The sequence below is a fragment of the Choloepus didactylus genome, chromosome 5, assembly GCF_015220235.1.
Source record: "Choloepus didactylus isolate mChoDid1 chromosome 5, mChoDid1.pri, whole genome shotgun sequence".
NCBI lineage: Eukaryota > Metazoa > Chordata > Mammalia > Pilosa > Megalonychidae > Choloepus > Choloepus didactylus.
In genome coordinates this window covers 65,607,412-65,626,692 of record NC_051311.1, presented here as the reverse complement: position 1 = coordinate 65,626,692, position 19,281 = coordinate 65,607,412, and the positions used below count along the sequence as shown (strand labels likewise).

The window sequence follows — 19,281 nt, the reverse complement described above, 5'->3', positions numbered from 1 at the left end:
AGATATAGATTTGCAGAATGGATCAAAAAAAATGAACCATCAATATGTTGCATACAAGAGACTCATCTGAGACACAGGGAAACAAAGGAATTGAAAGTGAAAGGATGGAAAAAAATATTTCATGCAAGCTACAGCCAAAAGAAAGCAGGTGTAGCAATATTAATCTCAGATAAAATAGACTTTAAATGCAGGGATGTTTTGAGAGACAAAGAAGGCCACTGCATACTAATAAAAGGGGTAATTCAACAAGAAGAAATAACAATCATAAATGTCTATGCACCCAATCAAGGTGCCACAAAATACGTGAGAGAAACACTGGCAAAACTAAAGGAAGCAATTGATGTTTCCACAATAATTGTGGGAGACTTCAACACATCACTCTCTCCTATAGATAGATCAACCAGACAGAGGACCAATAAGGAAATTGAAAACCTAAACAATCTGATAAATGAATTAGATTTAACAGACATATACAGAACATTACATCCCAAATCACCAGGATACACATACTTTTCTAGTGCTCATGGAACTTTCTCCAGAATAGATCATATGCTGGGACATAAAACAAGCCACAGCAAATTTAAAAAGACTGAAATTATTCAAAGCACATTCTCTGACCACAATGGAATACAATTAGAAGTCAATAACCATCAGAGACTTAGAAAATTCACAAATACCTGGAGGTTAAACAACACACTCCTAAACAATCAGTGGGTTAAAGAAGAAATAGGAAGAGAAATTGCTAAATACAGAGAGATGAATGAAAATGAGAACACAACATACCAAAACCTATGGGATGCAGCAAAAGCAGTGCTAAGTGGGAAATTTATAGCACTAAACGCATATATTAAAAAGGAAGAAAGAGCCAAAATCAAAGAACTAATGGATCAACTGAAGAAGCTAGAAAATGAACAGCAAACCAATCCTAAACCAAGTAGAAGAAAAGAAATAACAAGGATTGAAGCAGAAATAAATGACATAGAGAACAAAAAAACAATAGAGAGGATAAATATCACCAAAAGTTGGTTCTTTGAGAAGATCAACAAGATTCACAAGCCCCTAGCTAGACTGACAAAATCAAAAAGAGAGAAGACCCATATAAACAAAATAATGAATGAAAAAATTGACATAACTGCAGATCCTGAAGAAATTAAAAAAATTATAAGAGGGTACTATGAACAACTGTATGGCAACAAACTGGATAATGTAGAGGAAATGGACAATTTCCTGGAAACATATGAACAACCTAGACTGACCAGAGAAGAAATAGGAAGACCTCAATCAACCCATCACAAGCAAAGAGATCCAATCAGTCATCAAAAATCTTCCCACAAATAAATGCCCAGGGCCAGATGGCTTCACAGGGGAATTCTACCAAACTTTCCAGAAAGAACTGACACCAATCTTACTCAAACTCTTTCAAAACATTGAAGAAAATGGAACACTACCTAACTCATTTTATGAAGCTAACATCAATCTAATACCAAAACCAGGCAAAGATGCTACAAAAAAGGAAAACTACTGGCCAAACTCCTGAATGAATATAGATGCAAAAATCCTCAACAAAATACTTGCAAATTGAATCCAAAGACACATTAAAAAATCACACACCATGACCAAGTGGGGTTCATTCCAGGCATGCAAGGATGGTTCAACACAAGAAAATCAATCAATGTATTACAACACATTAAAAATTCGAAAGGGAAAAATCAATTGATCATCTCAATAGATGCTGAAAAAGCATTTGACAAAATCCAACATCCGTTTTTGATAAAAAACACTTCAAAAGGTAGGAATTGAAGGAATCTTCCTCCATACGATAAATAGCATATATGAAAAACCCACAGCCAGCATAGTACTCAATGGGGAGAGACTGAAAGCCTTCCCCCTAAGATCAGGAACAAGACAAGGATGCCCACTGTCACCACTGTTATTCAACATTGTGCTGGAAGTGCTAGCCAGGGCAATCCGGTAAGACAAAGAAATAAAAGGCATCCAAATTGGAAAAGAAGAAGTAAAACTGTCATTGTTTGCAGATGATATGATCTTATATCTGGAAAACCCTGAGAAATCGACGATACAGCTACTAGAGCTAATAAACAAATTTAGCAAAGTAGTGGGATACTGCACATAAGTCAGTAATGTTTCTATATGCTAGAAATGAACAAACTGAAGAGACACTCAAGAGAAAGATACCATTTTCAATAGCAACTAAAAAAATCAAGTACCTAGGAATAAACTTAACCAAAGATGTAAAAGACCTATACAAAGAAAACTACGTAACTCTACTAAAAGAAATAGAAGGGGACCTTAAAAGATGGAAAAATATTCCATGTTCTTGGATAGGAAGGCTAAATGTCATTAAGATGTCAATTCTACCCAAACTCATCTACAGATTCAATGCAATCCCAATCAAAATTCCAACAACCTACTTTGCAGACTTGGAAAAGCTAGTTTTCAAATTTATTTGGAAAGGGAAGATGCCTCGAATTGCTAAAGACACTCTAAAAAAGAAAAACGAACTGGGAGGACTTACACTCCCTGACTTTGAAGCTTATTATAAAGCCACAGTTGTCAAAACAGCATGGTACTGGCACAAAGATAGACATATAGATCAATGGAATCGAATTGAGAATTCAGAGATAGACCCTCAGATCTATGGCCGACTGATCTTTGATAAGGCCCCCAAAGTCACTGAACTGAGTCATAATGGTCTTTTCAACAAATGGGGCTGGGAGAGTTGGATATCCATATCCAAAAGAATGAAAGAAGACCCCTACCTCACACCATACACAAAAATTAACTCAAAATGGACAAAAGATCTCAATATAAAAGAAAGTACCGTAAAACTCCTAGAAGATAATGTAGGAAAACATCTTCAAGACCTTGCATTAGGCAGCCACTTCCTAGACTTTACACCCAAAGCACAAGCAACAAAAGAAAAAATAGATAAATGGCAACTCCTCAAGCTTAGAAGTTTCTGCACCTGAAAGGAATTTCTCAAAAAGGTAAAGAGGCAGCCAACTCAATGGGAAAAAATTTTTGGAAACCATGTGTCTGACAAAAGACTGATATCTTGCATATATAAAGAAATCCTACAACTCAATGACAATAGTACAGACAGCCCAATTATAAAATGGGCAAAAGATATGAAAAGACAGTTCTCTGAAGAGGAAATACAAATGGCCAAGAAACACATGAAAAAATGTTCAGCTTCACTAGCTATTAGAGAGAATGCAATTAACACCACAATGAGATACCATCTAACACCGATTAGAGTGGCTGCCATTAAACAAACAGGAAACTACAAATGCTGGAGGGGATGTGGAGAAATTGGAACTCTTATTCATTGTTAGTGGGACTGTATAATGGTTCAGCCACTCTGGAAGTCAGTCTGGCAGTTCCTTAGAAAACTAGATATAGAGTTACCATTCGATCCAGCGATTGCACTTCTAGGTATATACCCAGAAGATCGGAAAGCAGTGACACGAACAGATATCTGCACGCCACTGTTCATAGCAACATTATTCACAATTGCCAAGAGATGGAAACAACCCAAATGTCCTTCAACAGATGAGTGGATAAATAAAATGTGGTATATACACATGATGGAATACTACACGGCAGTAAGAAGGAACGACCTCGTGAAACATATGACAACATGGATGAACCTTGAAGACATAATGCTGAGCGAAATAAGCCAGGTACAGAAAGAGAAATATTATATGCTACCGCTAATGTGAACTTTGAAAAATGTAAAACGAATGGTTTATAATGTAGAATGTAGGGGAACTAGCAATAGAGAACAATTAAGGAAGGGGGAACAGTAATCCAAGAAGAACAGATATGCTATTTAACGTTCTGGGGATGCCCAGGAATGACTATGGTCTGTTAATTTCTGATGGATATAGTAGGAGCAAGTTCACAGAAATGTTGCTATATTATGTAACTTTCTTGGGGTAAAGTAGGAACAGGTTGGAAGTAAAGCAGTTATCTTAGGTTAGTTGTCTTTTTCTTACTCCCTTGTTATGGTCTCTTTGAAATGTTCTTTTATTGTATGTTTTTCTTTTTCTTTTTCTTTTTTTTAATATTTTTTTTTAATTTTTTTTTTCCATACAGTTGATTTAAAAAGGAATAAAAGGTTAAAAACAAAAGAAAAAAACAAGGAAAAAAATATGTAGTGCCCCCTTGAGGAGCCTGTGGAGAATGCAGGGGTATTGGCCTACCCCACCTCAATGGTTGCTAACATGACCACAGACATAGGGAACTGGTGGTTTGATGGGTTGAGCCCTCTACCGGAGGTTTTACCCTTGGGAAGACGGTTGCTGCAAAGGAGAGGCTAGGCCTCCCTATAACTGTGCCTAAAAGCTTCCTCCCGAATGCCTCTTTGTTGCTCAGATGTGGCCCTCTCTCTCTAGCTAAGCCAACTTGAAAGGTGAAATCACTGCCCTCCCCCCTACGTGGGATCAGGCACCCAGGGGAGTGAATCTCCCTGGCAACGTGGAATATGACTCCCGGGGAGGAATGTAGACCTGGCATCGTGGGATGGAGAACATCTTCTTGACCAAAAGGGGGATGTGAAAGGAAATGAAATAAGCTTCAGTAGCAGAGAGATTCCAAAAGGAGCCGAGAGGTCACTCTGGTGGGCACTCTTACGCACAATTTAGACAACCCGTTTTAGGTTCTAAAGAATTGGGGTAGCTGGTGGTGGATACCTGAAACTATCAAACTACAACCCAGAACCCATGAATCTCGAAGACAATTGTATAAAAATGTAGCTTATGAGGGGTGACAATGGTATTGGGAAAACCATAAGGACCACACTCCACTTTGTCTAGTTTATGAATGGATGAGTAGAAAAATAGGGGAAGGAAACAAACAAACAAACAGACAAAGGTACCCAGTGTTCTTTTTTTACTTCAATTACTCTTTTTCACTTTTATTATTATTCTTATTATTTTTGTGTGTGTGCTAATGAAGGTGTCAGGGATTGATTTAGGTGATGAATGTACAACTATGTAATGCTACTGTGAACAATTGAATGTACGATTTGTTTTGTATGACTGCATGGTATGTGAATATATCTCAATAAAATGAAGATTAAAAAAAGAAAAAAAAAAAAAAAAAAAAAGAAATGGAGTGGCCAAGGTTACCCCAACCCCTTTAGCCCAGCAGTTCTTATTTTGACTGACCTATTAGTTTCTAAGTATAATTCTTTTGAAAATAAAGTTTGCAAAACACTGTCTAAGAGAGATGCTGTTCATTTATTCTTCAGAGGATGTTAGATTCCTTTATTATCGAAGCTTGAAAGACGGTCAAGGAGGATGATCTCCCTCCTCTTTGAAATCCCTTTAATTAAATATCCTTCAGTGTTTCAAACATTACCATTTTAACTTTGATTGTGGGTATGTATGCAAAACAGTCAAAGAGAAAGTATGCATCTTCTTTTGCTATAAAACTTTGTCAAATAACATTACTTATTAGACTGTCAGAGTCCCATATGATACATTTCATTTAGAAATAATTCCACCCCCACCCCCCCAAAATTCATTCTCTCCTGAAAAATAGGTAGGCTTGCTTTCATCATATAATGAAAATTATGTAGCCCATTGCATGTTGCTTTATATTTTGATAGGAAGCCCAGAACTAAATGCAGTCCTTATTCCTGGTTACCATAATTGTTTCCTCTTCCTCCAATAGTTTTGAAGGCTTACTTCCATCTGAACATCCCTATAAATGTCTTTTATCATAAACTAGCAAGGTATTAATAATGAAGAAACACTAATAGATAAGCCAATAACAAACTGAAAAATTAGTGAACATCCTGAAAATTATTGGAAATCAAAATAATTATATATTCCATGAAAATATGCTTATATTCAGGTCTATTGGCACACAGGTAAGGCCCAAACTACAAAAAACATGAATCTGCAAAGAGCACAAAGAGAATCTCTTTTAAGATAATACATCAAAATTCATGTGCTTCACTTAAGCCTTACTTGGAGTTAAACTTAATATTCTATCAGACACAGTTATATTATGCTTCAATGGATTCCCATTGTTTTCAAGATGAAGAACAAATCCTTAGCATGCCTGGTAAGACCTCACATAGTCTATCTAGCCCTGACTACTGATTCACTCATATCTCAAACCTTTCTTTCAGATTTCAGCTGTCCTTTAACTCCCTAGATTAGAGAAATTTCCCCTATTTTAAGCTCTCAGTCAGGCACACCTCCACTTTCAGCACTTACCAGAGACTATATAATTATGCCTGCATGTGTTCATTTGATTAATATCCAAGCTCCCAAAGAAACTATAAGTTCCATGAATGTTTTGTCTGTTTTATCGCTGTTTGCCACATAGAATGGGCTTAAGACTCAATAAATTTCTTTGCTCAATAAATATATGTTGACTAAATTGATGACATTTTATAGTAGTTTTTCTGTTCAACATGTATGGAAAGAAGTAAATTATGGAAAGGATCAGCCCTCAAGACAAGCACAGCAGCAGCAATAGCTGTCTGATAATGTTGAAGGGGAAAGAATCTATAAAAATTGGGCAGAAGAACTCAGAAATTATTGGAGTCTAGAGGCCAATCATCTTAATAGTCATTAGACATTTAAGCATTCTTTAATAGTCTTTAATAGCATCATTATATTTTAGTCTGGTATAATAATTAAAGCTATCAAGGAAGGATTAGGTTTTGATCTATAGTGAAGAAGAGACAGAAATTAGTCATTCGCCTTTAAAATGATTTCATCCAGTTTTGCTTTAAAATATTTTCCTATCTTCTGGAAGTTAATTTCAATTATTGAGAAAATGCACTCATTTGCATTCCTCTTCCCACCGCCCCACAATATAAGTTAAATAAAGTGCTCCTCAACTGCATGTTAGGGTAAATAACCTCATATTGTAATACTCCTATCTTGCTCAGTTTGATAACTGCATGAAAGTTATTTTCAAATTCCCTTAGTGTTTCTATTCTTTCAAAAGAATTCATGTTATATAATGTTTCACAAAAATTCTGCTGCGAATTTACTGTGTTGAATGTAAACCAACTTTTTTTCATGTTGCCTGAACAAAGCAAAAGAAGGACTTTCCATGTGAATTCTAAATTGAAGATGACCTTGTGCTTTTTTGAGAAAGGCTGGCAGCTGAGGTCACTGGAGTGTATGATGATGGACAGGGCAGTGCTGAGCGTGGCTCGGAGGCACGTCCATTGTGTGGATCACATTCAACCAAAAGAATTAGACAGCTCAGAGCTTGCTATCATTTCATTTGAAAATAATGGCCAAAGTCATTGGCAGCAATCGCTGCTACTTTCATGAAAAAAGCACCAGCATTCAGTAATTCCATCACTTCAGACAGGCAGTTTGGCTATTCTCAATCGAAATCCAGTATATTCTACCACAGAAGCAACATTTCTGCTTCTGTAGTAGGCAAACCCCATCTCTAATGCACTGTATATAGTTCTATCTTAAAAGATGCAGTTCCTTGCTTCAATTTGACCAAATCATCAAGAGAAATATAAGGAGAGGAGAAGATGCAAGAAACTTAGCACAGCATTCTTAGAATGTAAATATATAACAACACCAAATCATAAACTTTCCTCAAGTCAACCCACTGTTTAGAAAGCTTGAGAAATCAGTTTCAAAACAGAAAGTCTACACGTCCTTTTCAAATAATGGCATGAACAAAACATTTCAACAAAATTTAATTTATTGTCAATCGTTCCTAATGAGCCTTCTAAGTTATTTCTGAAATCCAGTATTTAAGTAGAATATTTTTATTGATAGAGGTTTATTTTTAACTTTTGCTTCTTTCAGGAGCAGATTAATGGTAGCAAAAAAAAAAAAAAAATGCCTGAGATATAAAAGCAGGTGGAAAAACTCACACTTCTGATTGAAATGGAGAGCTGCTTCTAATTCTGTGCTTTCCACTCTGCCTGAGTACCTTCTATATATAGGGGGAACAGACACACCCTGTCACTTCTAAAGTATTTAGAGACTGACAAAAAAAAAAAAAAAATAGTGCTAACTTACCATTAAAATTTACAGCCCGAATATAACCAAGTAGCTCTTTCCCATCAATGGTACTCATTCGTGGACAAAGGCCAATGGATCCAGGGCAGAGATCTTTGTGCATATTATTCAGGGCATAAGCCATGGAATATACTGCATCAATTACAAATTGGACCTTTCCTTCCTGTTCATAAGATGAGTCCCGTGCAATTCGCTCTAGCCCTGCAAAACAAAAAGGAACCATCAGTTTGTTTTGTTAGATTTCAATAAAAGATGGCATTACAGCTAAGATTTCCATCATTTGAGGCACACTTACTGAAAGAAAACTATTTGATTTTATTTCCAATTACTTTAGTCCTGTATTTACTGAGTCAGGTTTTAAACTGGATATTGAATTTTTAATTTGAAAAGAACAGAAACTATTTCATTAGCAACGAAAAGGTATAAAATAAATAAGAGAAGTATAGTTTCATTATCTTTATTTCCACCTTATTGACTTCTATTAAATTGTAAGTTCTAGTAATTACATACCATTTTGGTAATAGCTTGATCTTTTTATGTAAAATATATAGAACATCATTCTTTTAATCTACCTCACTTTCAGGAGCATCATTTAAACTGTGACCTTAAGTAAGGTTTTTCTTCTCCTCCCCACATCTATTCCTGTCTTGAATATGCTCTTTTCAGAGCCCTTTTTCTACATATTGTATGATAACACTTCCTTAAGTGAAACTTATTTTTGGAGAATCACCTGATTAATTTTCTTCTTGAACTCAGTTTTTCTTTTTATTTTTCTACCAAAAAAGATGTAGATCCCTCAAATTTAAGGTCATGCAGAATAATTGTATCTATGTTTAGTCATATTTATGGCTGAGAATTGGCATGGGAGATTATCTTTGGTTTGGTATTTATCACTTAATATGTAATAGAAGCATATAATTAAAAATGGAAGATAATCCAAAATTCTCATTTTGACAATGAGAAAACTGAGACTTATGGACATTAGGATCATGTAGGCACATAGAGCTGATTCAGGGAGAATTCCCAGGTCTCCTACTCTGAACCCAATATTATCTCTCTCCTCAGACAAATTTGGAGAATGGAACCCATGGATAACAAGAATATTGGGCACACAAGAAAAAAATTACAGGAAGGACACTGAGGGATTGTTATGGGGGCCAAACTGGATCTCAGAGCTTCTCCACATCCACCTCAAACCATACACATCCAATAACACTTGGAGAAAGCAAACGACCTCCCATGGAGGTCAGTTACTAACCTTAAAAGACAAGATGTCAGTTTCAACACACATTTATTTCCCTCACACTAATGCATATCTATCTCCTCTAAATTTAGAAAGTTGAATTAAAATGGGTGTTTTATATGTCCGTTATAACATGACATAACTAGAATATTGATAAAACCAGTGACATTCTTTTAGGCAAATGTGGTTGTCGATTTATTCATTTTTATTCATCCAATCACTTAACATTTTTTCTCTGTTCTCAGTCATTTTTGACTCTGCTGATGCTGATGGTTGGTGCTCTCTTCACTAGTCTTCCATGGTGCTCAGTTCTGCTCCTCCCTTTCTGATGTGTCTTTTCTAATTTGTTTGATGGCTCAACTTCCCATTCCCCAAAGTTGAGTCCTCTTTTCTTCATCCTCAGTGTCCATTCATTCTCAATACTTTCAACTATTACCTATCTCTATGCACTAAAAATAAAAATCAGAATTCAAAATGTTGGTTATATACCCCAAGACATTAGATTGATTTATAATAAGCAACTTCATTCCTTTTGGAAACGAGCTTAGAGAATTGGTTTCTAGGACTTTCCCATCACTTATCTGCCACATCCACGTTTCCAGGTGCCTATCACATCTCTACACATTTGGCTTCCATGTCCAACTCAATATATCTAAAACCAGGCTATTGTAGAAAACTACATCATTATTACCCCCAAAACATCTTATAGAAACTTTTACAGATTAAGGAGTACAAAGAGACAGGAAGTCCAGTTTTCACAAAGAACATCTTCAAGGTACAAAAAGTGTGTTATTACATTCAATCTACCTTAGCTAACTTTTTCTACACAGTATCCCATACAGATATGGGACAATGTCCTCTCCCTATCTCTGTGTTGCAGTTTTGTCTCCTGAGCCCTAGGATAGCATTGCTTGTGCCCAGAATCTCATCATGTTACCTGTTTAAACAGCCCTTTTGGCTTATGCCTAAAATTTTCCTCCCACAGCTTTAAACACAAAGTAGACAATTCATAAATAAATATTAAAAATTGGTCACAACAATCAAAGAGAACTGCCCTTGTTAGTCTAGCACTAAGGAGTTTCTTGGGACATGGGACTAAAACCAGGATTGTCCTGAGCAAACCTGGATGGTTGCTTACGAGAAAAAGAGGTAAGTTACAAGGAAATGTAACTTTAAAGTTACTTTAAAAACCCACTTCGAGGGTAGGGCCCTAGATTTATATGGAGATTCCTATTTATTTCTTTAATTTTATGTTACTAAACTTGATAACTGAAAATAAAGATGATGCAGCCCATAGTAGTTGTTCCCATGTTCAGTTATCTTCTTAAGTACAGATTCCTCAGCATTGCTCCAGATTTACTGAATCAGAATCCCCACGACTGGGGATCCGAGGAGTCTCCAGGAAATCCTGATACAACCAAACCCACATGTGGACCAGTTTTGGAAAACACTGCTCTACAATATTCCAATTCTTTAAAGATTAGCATAGAGTTAGTGTTTAGAGAATATTACGATATTTGAAGTACCCAAAATAGAAATAATTATTTCATGGTATGTCGCACAAGAAACTAATCTGATTGAATCCTCCCCTATGTATTTTAAAGCTTCAGCCAAGTCCTTAGATATGCAAAGTGAAGCCTAGAGCTTATTTTGAGGGTAGAAGCTAGAAAGATGTGAAATGATCTGCAAATAAGCAAATGTAAAGAATTAAGTATTTTCTGCTTGGCAGGGTAGAAACAGTGAAAATAGAACAAGAGTAGATAAAGAAAGGGAGGAAAGAGGAGAGGAAAGTGAAAGAAGCCCAAGGTACAAAATTAGCATAAGGATTTTTTAAAACACAGATGCCTAATATGCCAGGTTAATTTGCTTGGATTGCTGCTCTGTAAATCCCTCTGCTGCAGACAGACACAAACACACACATCCCTTCTGTGAACATTAGTATTTTTGTTTGTTTGTTTATCTGACTTTGTTTTTCTTTTGTGCACTTTAAATATTGTGTCTTTGTGAATACAAGGAAGAGAAAAGAAAACAGACCTGGAACTGGCAGAAAATGCCTAAGGTGGATTGATTCAAAAGAAGCAATGACCATGAGACCATTAAGGGATTTGGAAAATGTCCACAACCCATGGAATACATGTGAGAGGTAGATATGTGCGATATTTTCAATCACTGCATGCTAAAATGTTCTGCACTTAATATATTATGATTTTATTTTAATGCCACTGCAACCTCCCCATCAATCTATAAAGCTGTTCCTGAGCATTCAAAAATTGGGATAAATTTACATACAACACTTTCCTGATAGAAATGCCCCCAACTGAATAGATATACTCTTCCATAGCTTTTCCTAAGAAAAAAATTCAACTTCATGTAAAACTGATTCATATGCACTCCCATATACCATATGAAGGGCAATATTTAAATTTTCATTACTCAAACTATTTCTTTCCTTGACTAGTCAAAAAATCCAGTTAGTTTGAGTGACTATTAAGTATCTTTAGTTTTGCTCATTATTTTCTTTAAAAGTATAAACCAATAACTCTAAGGCTTTTGCCATATTCAGTGGAAGCACCTGGTAAGAAACAAAAAGATGTAATTCTGATCCTATTTCTAAATTTCAAAACAAAAACAGAAGAATTTGTTCTTTTCAGGCTGTTTAAACAATGTATTTCTCTGGTCTCTAACACTTCAACTTCATGGTGACACTTAAGATTTTATAGCAGATAGAGTTCGTTCCTTACTTCCTGTATCTCATTCTCTCATTCATCTAAAAGAGGAGTTTGGGAAGCTGATAGTGACTCATCAACTTAATTGGCTGTAAAATTTCATTATGCCATAGTTTCTAAAGTTAGCAATAAATGTATTGCTATAAAGTACTAAATATCCTAAAGGCTGTACGTTAGCCATCCGTTTAAAACACCACTGACTGCAAAGCTGCAATGTGTTTTACTGTATAGTTTAAAATTAACAACATATAGCCAAGTGTTTACACAGTGGAAGATGAAGTCAGCCTCATAAATTTTATAGCAAGATTGTTTTATATTTTCATTACTGAAATCTAAAACTTCCGACTTCATCTCATGTCCCTTGGAAACACAGTAAATTCTTATTGGTCCAAGCAATACTGTATTTACCTTACTCAGTTAAGGTCTATAAAAAACCACAATTATCTTTTTGGTAGGATACGAAATCTGCTTGAGTTTGCAAAGTGTTGTAGACATTGCAATAAGAATTTCTAAAAGGAGCCTGACATGAATTTCAAGTTCTTTGACTGACTCAGTAGTGTTCTTGACCTTTGCTTTCTAAGAATTTCTCATTTCTCAGGGGATAGTTTAGTTTTCAAAACTGAGATGTTAAAGGTTTGTTTTCTTTTCCTGAAATCATGCATATAAAGCTTCTACTATTAATGTACCAATAAGGCAATAAATAGCTGGTCAATTCAGTACAAAAAAACTGGAAGCCATATCCATCATTTTATTCCCAGAGAATAAAATGTTATTTTATTCAGTTGGCTGAATTTTTTATGTAGACTCAACATGAGATGGAGATACTCCTACACTCTAAACTTGTAGGTTAAAAAAACATTTCTTGTTTAAGTTCCTCCCTGACATTTTCTTAAGTATGCAGCAACTATTTTAAATAATTAAATCACTTTCTTGGAGTTGCTATGGAAAGGATGGTAAGAGGGAATAATAGAAGTTTGTGAATCTGCTATAAATAAACACATGTATGCATATAGGACTAAATGTAAAAGTCACTCTGAATTCTCCAAGAGCACCATATGCCTCACTACTTGAAAAAACAGAGATATAACCTTCATACTATATATCATACATACGCCAACATCGCACACATATTTTGTAACTGTGTAACATGGTAACTTAAATTAGTGAGGACCACAGCAGGAACTGCACCACACGATAAAAAATAATCACTATCAAGTTGACAAACATGAGTCATTCTTTACTGAACTTAAACTGATTTTGTTTCAAAGATGCAATAGAATTCAAGTGGAGATGCACAGGGAAAAACATAAGCATGTTCAATTGTAAAGGACTATCTCCCAAGAGCTAAGAAACACAAATAGGAAGTGTATAACTCCCAAACTGCAAAGAGATGAAAACATGGGCCCTCAGATAAGGTAGAAAGACAAACTGCCTGATGGAAGCAGCTGGCTGCAAGAGAAAGAGGACCCACCAGTTGGACAGACCTGAATTCACGTCCCAGCTATACAATTTAGGAGGCTTGTAGCCTTGGCAACAGTCCCAAACCTCACTAAGCCCGGGACTTCCACTGAGAAATTTGCCGCAGGACACTCCATGATGGGGTACCCCATTTCTCCAGCCTCCTCTGCTGGCACAGCCCACTTCTCTCTGCTCCACACTTACATGGCTACTTTTAGGTTCTGGATATAACGTGAAATATCCAAACTGCAGGATTTCCCTCAGGTGTTCACTCTGCAACTTTCTTCACTCTGCTGAATGCCTCCTACTCATCCTGCAGGTCTCAGGTGAGATGTCATCTCAAGTCAGGCAGGAGTAATGATATTTAATACTTGTTTCTAAATTTAGCAGCCTAGATTAGATCATAGAGCATCTTAAATGTTAGGCTTAAATACTGAATATTGTTCACTAGGAAACAGAGAGTCATGACCACATTTAAAGTTATTTCTGGGAATGATGCATAAAGTGAATTGACACAAGCAAAAACTAAAGGTACAGATACAAGTTGGGAGATAGGACATGTAGAGGGCAGAAATATGATGGAAACAGTGGAAATGAAAGCAAACGGATGAGGGAAAATACGGCAGATGTCAAACTGACAGGATTTGGCCACCTGATTAAATACGGAAGTAAGAGTTTGGGACAAACCACAACTCAGGGGTTTTGAGACTAGAAAACCATTAACAGAGTTTGGAAAATCAGGTGAATAGGAACGTTCAGCTGATGACATTTCTCCAATAACATCAAGATCTCAGTTAAAAGGACTGTTTATTTTATTTTTTCTATAAAGTAGTGGGTTCCTAAGTTCACTTAGCATATGTGATGTCCACAATAATCATTCATATCTCACATTATCATCACTTAGTTGCACAGTTCTCATCACTCTCCATTTTAAACAATTCTCATGACCCAAAACAACTTGTAGCTCTTTTCAGCCCTTAATTATTTGTCCCTAATATTTGTGTAGTACTAGTAAGGTATTCCTATTAATTATAGTTCCTAGTATGCAAAAGGTAGATTTTTCCCTTATTCCTTTCTGTTGTCAACTCTCTGTACTAGTGTCATGCCCTAGAAGTATATCATGCAAGCACCTATCTATACTTGTACCTATGTATTTTTGTAGTGCTGATCGGTGGGATACGTGCCTTTAAACATCCCCTTTCAATCCTATTCGCCTTCAATACAGCTCTGATATTTATAGAGCTGATTTTTAAACTTAAAATCCTTTAAAATGACTGATTTTTAATATTCTGTAGTTTTTCTTACATCTTCCATCATAGTACAGGCATTATTAAATTTGTTGAATTATCTGAAGAATAAAAGGCCTGTATATTTAGAGTAATCATTTGACAGTAGTAGCTGATCATGTTTCTTATAACACATAGTAATTGAAGCCACCTTGGAACAAAGTACCTTATGCAGGGTTGTGGTAGAACCAATGGTCTGAGAAGTCAGAGACTTGAGTTCTAGTTCTAACATTGTGACCAACTGACTTTGTGACCATGGGCAAGTCATGATCTCTCTGGCATTCATTTTTAACTCAGTAAAAATTAGAGGATCAAAGAAGAACTTGCCAGGGTCCCTTCCAGTCCTAAAATTCTTGGATTCTAGGGCATATTCTCTTTTGTCTAATTGCTTCCTCTTTATACTCTGTGCCAGTTTGGATGTATTACATCCCCAAAAACACCATGTTTTTTAATGCAGTCTTGTGGGGGCCAACATAGTAGTGTTGATTAGGTTGGAATCTTTGGATTAGTCTGTTTCCATGGAGATGTGACCCTCCCAAGTGTGGGAAAAACTTTGATTAGATTATTTCCATGGAGGTGTGGCCCCACCATTCAGCATGAGTCTTGATTATTTACTGGAGCCCTATTAAAGCTCACAAACAGAAGGACCTTAGTGTGCTGTGGCTTAGAGAGACATTTCAGAGACGGCCTTTGAAAGCAGACTTTTGCTCACACTTTGCTCTGGAGAAGCTAATGGAAGGCAAACACCCCAATAGCAACATTTTGAAGAACACACAGGAGCTGAGAGAGAAGCTGGAACACAACCTGGGATCAGCAGACGCCAGCCACATGCCTTCCCAACTAAAAGAGATTTTCCGGATGCCATTGGCCTGCCTTCAGTGAGGGTGTACTTGTATCGATGACTTAATTTGTACACTTTTATGGCCTTCAGACTGTGAGTTTGTAACCAAATAAACACCCCTTTATAAAAGTCAATCCATTTCTGGTATTTTGCATAATGGCAGCATTAGCAAACTGGAACACACTCCCTAAGATCACATGAAGATACATAGGGTATGACTGAACAAACACCACTAACCCCAGTTCTCCAGGACAGTCTGTAACATACAGTGCCTGGGATACTGCTGGGGTCTAGAAATTCTGCACTAATGAAAAAACACCTCACATTGACCTGAATTGTTCTCCTGCATTTCAACTTCACCACATTTTCATTATTCTTAGACTTGAGCTGTATATTGTATCTGGTTCATCACCAGGGAGAAAAGTTTTCAGTTTTCTTCTTATTTTGATGCAATGACTAAAGAAATCGATTGTGGAAAATAAGGTCAGAGAAGTGAAAGGGAGGAGGAAGGGCACAAAGAGTTAAAATAGGCAGGACACTTCACAAATAGCATCCCTTAAATCCTCACAAAGAGTTACCATCCCTATTTTACAGAAAAAAGCACTAAGACTGAGAAAAGTTGATTAATTTAGCAGATGTGACAAATTTGTGGTAGTAAATGGCAATTTAAAGTCACTCTTGATTCCAAAGGCCCATCATTAACTACTCCACTTAACCCTCTGTTAACTTTTCTCTGACCCTCCCACCTCAGGCTTACCTTCCCCCTCTCTGAACTCCTTCACCCACGATTGTCTTGTCTCCTAAGTTAGGCTGTAAGTAGAGATTCTGTGTGTGTGTATGTGTGTTTGTAGTGCAGCAGGAACAGAGGTAAAGGATATTATGAAATCATATAAACATTTACAGAAATATTGGTTAATGAATATGAACGTAACAAGTTATGATATTTATACTGAAATGTAACAAAAAGGGGGGAGTGTTTCTATAACATTTTAAGCATTTTCCTGAGCTACAAAAATAAAAGTTGGAGGCGGGGCAAGATGGCGGAGTGGTGAGGAGCAGAATTTCATCTCTCCCCTAGAGCAGCTGGCAATTACCCAAGAACTACATGAAACAGTGTTTTGGGGGTTTCCAGTAACCAGTCACACATTGGACACAAGTTTGGAATTGGAGGAAAAGCTGAGATCGCAGCGAACATTGTAAGTTTCCCAGACCAGGGGTCTGGCGCCCCTCCCCACCCAGACCTCACAGACTGTCTTGCTGCCGGCTCCGTGAAAGGGGGGGGGGGGACCAAAAAACAGCAATCTGCTGAGAGCAAGAGGGGAGGCTCAACCCAGCCTCAACTGCAGAATTAATTAACAAATTAATTAACTAACTTTGGGAGCTGGGGTGCTAAAGAAGGGCTGGGCTCCAAGAAGTGGGGGCATGTAAAAGCTGGCACCCATTCCCAGACTCCAAAAAAGCCATTTTTTTTCCCCTACATTTTGTCCCTTCTGGCTTCTCACTGATCCCTTATCTTTTTGCATTTCAATAGCCCCCCAGCAGGAGTGGAACTGAAGCAGTTGGAGAGTAATTATCAGACAATAGCCCAAAGCATAAGTTTAAATGCTCTATTCTGACACTGACAAAACTTCCAGGATGGGGAAAGACTTTTAAAAGAGACTATTTTTTTTTTTTTCCTTTTTTCTTTTTCTTGATTTCTTTTCAATTTTTTTTTTTTTTTTTTTTTTTTGAATCTAAAAGTAATATATGTGGTTATTTTCTATTGGAAACCCAGGTTGAGGGACTAGGCTGGGCTTGGGGAAGACAGAGTACCCACAGTGTCTTTGAATTCCGTATTCACTACTGAAGGCCTCCACCCCCGTCTTTAATTGGCAACTCAGGCTGACCAAGGAATCTACCTGGAGAGGCCCCAAAGAGGAGAGGCGAGAAGGGAATAGTTCCCCTGAGAGACAACTGGAGTTCTGAGGATTGGGAGAGTGGAGGGAGGTCCAGCTCAACTGGCAGTCCTCCTTCTGGGAATTCAGACCCCAGGGGCTGGAATTCAGATTCTGGCTTCAGTCAGCCACGCCCCTGACAGGATCAGAGTCACCAGGAGAACTAAAGATTCCATACCTCCTTACACTGGTGGGGGAGCTGCGGGCTGGCCAGCACCACCTGCTGGACAGGAGAGGAAAAGCACCAATTCTAAAGGCCTCATAGGAGGGTCTCATTCTCAGGAAAACTCCATACCCTCCCAATGAGACCTGGGCCTCACTAGACTGGGAAAATCTGACTAGGGTCGACCATATCTGAGGAGACCCACTCACAAAAAGGTTACATAGAGGCAGAGCAAGAAACAGAAAAAACAAGAGGGGAAAAATTCTGATCAACTAAATAGAACCTAAGTTAGAGGTCTAGAATAAGTTGAACTGAATAGCAGAGGCCAGAGAACAAAGCCAACCAACAAGAAAACCACTAGGTAAAAGACAGAAAACAAGCTCCAAAATAAACTAATCAAGAAAATCAGATGCCTAGACAACTTAAGATAACAAGCCATACCAGGAAACACGAAAACATGGACCAGCCAAAGGAACAAACTAATAGCTCAGCTGAGACACAGGAGTGGAGGCGACTAATGCTAAATAAATTTGATGAAATGAAGGAAGATATAGCAAAAGAGCTGAAGGATATAAAGAAGACACTGGATGATCATAAAGAAGAATTCATAAACTTAAAAAAACAAATGGCAGAACTCATGGGAATGAAGGCCACAATGGAGGAGATGAAAAACACAATGGAGGGACACAACAGTAGATTTGAACAGGCAGAAGAAAGTATCAGTGAACTGGAAGACAGGTCATTCGAATTCATACACACAAAAGAACAGATGGTGAAAAAAATGGGAAAATATGAGCAGGGTCTTAGGGAGCTGAGTGACAACATGAAACGCACAAATATACGTGTTATGGGTATCCCAGAAGGAGAAGAGAGGGGAAAGGGGGCAGAAAGAGTAATAGAAGACATATTCACTGAAAATTTTCCAACTCTTATAAAAGACAGAAAATTAGAGATTCAAGAAGTACAATGTACCCCAAATAGAATAGATCCCAATAGACCTACTCCAAGACACTTACTGGTCAGATTGTCCAATGTCAAAGACAAAGAGAGGATTCTGAAAGCAGCAAAAGAAAAGCAATCCATCACATACAAGGGAAGGTCAATAAGACTATGTACAGATTTCTCTGCAGAAACCATTGAGGCAAGAAGACAGTGGCATGATATATTTAAGATATTGAAAGAGAAAAACTGCCAACCAAGAATTCTATATCCAGCAAAACTTTCCTTCAAAAATGAGGGAGAGATTAAAACATTTTCAGACAAACAGACACTGAGAGAGTTTGTGAATAAGAGACCAGCACTACAAGAAATACTAAAGGGAGTGCTACAGGCTGATAGGAAAATACAGGAGAGAGAGAGTTGGAGAAGAGTGCAGAAATGAAGATTATCAGGAAAGGTAAAAGGAGAGGAAAAAATAAGATATGACATATAAATTCCAAAAAACAAAATGGTAGAAGAAAGTACTACCTTTACAGTAATAACACTAAATGTAAATGGATTAAACTCCCCAATAAAAAGACACAGACTGGCAGAATGGATTAAAAAACAGGACCCATCTATATGCTGTCTACAAGAAACTCACTTTAGA

General features: G+C 37.1%; 1 protein-coding gene across 2 annotated transcripts in view; it reads right to left on the bottom strand.

Annotated features, from left to right (window-relative positions):
• GRM8 (glutamate metabotropic receptor 8) overlaps window positions 1-19,281 on the bottom strand; it is an 896,233-nt gene that overhangs the window by 340,128 nt on the left and 536,824 nt on the right. For both annotated transcript variants that reach the window (XM_037836249.1, XM_037836248.1), the window contains exon 6: window positions 8,043-8,243. In XM_037836249.1, the coding sequence (XP_037692177.1) occupies window positions 8,043-8,243 (201 nt within the window). The remainder of the gene's footprint in view (window positions 1-8,042; window positions 8,244-19,281) is intronic.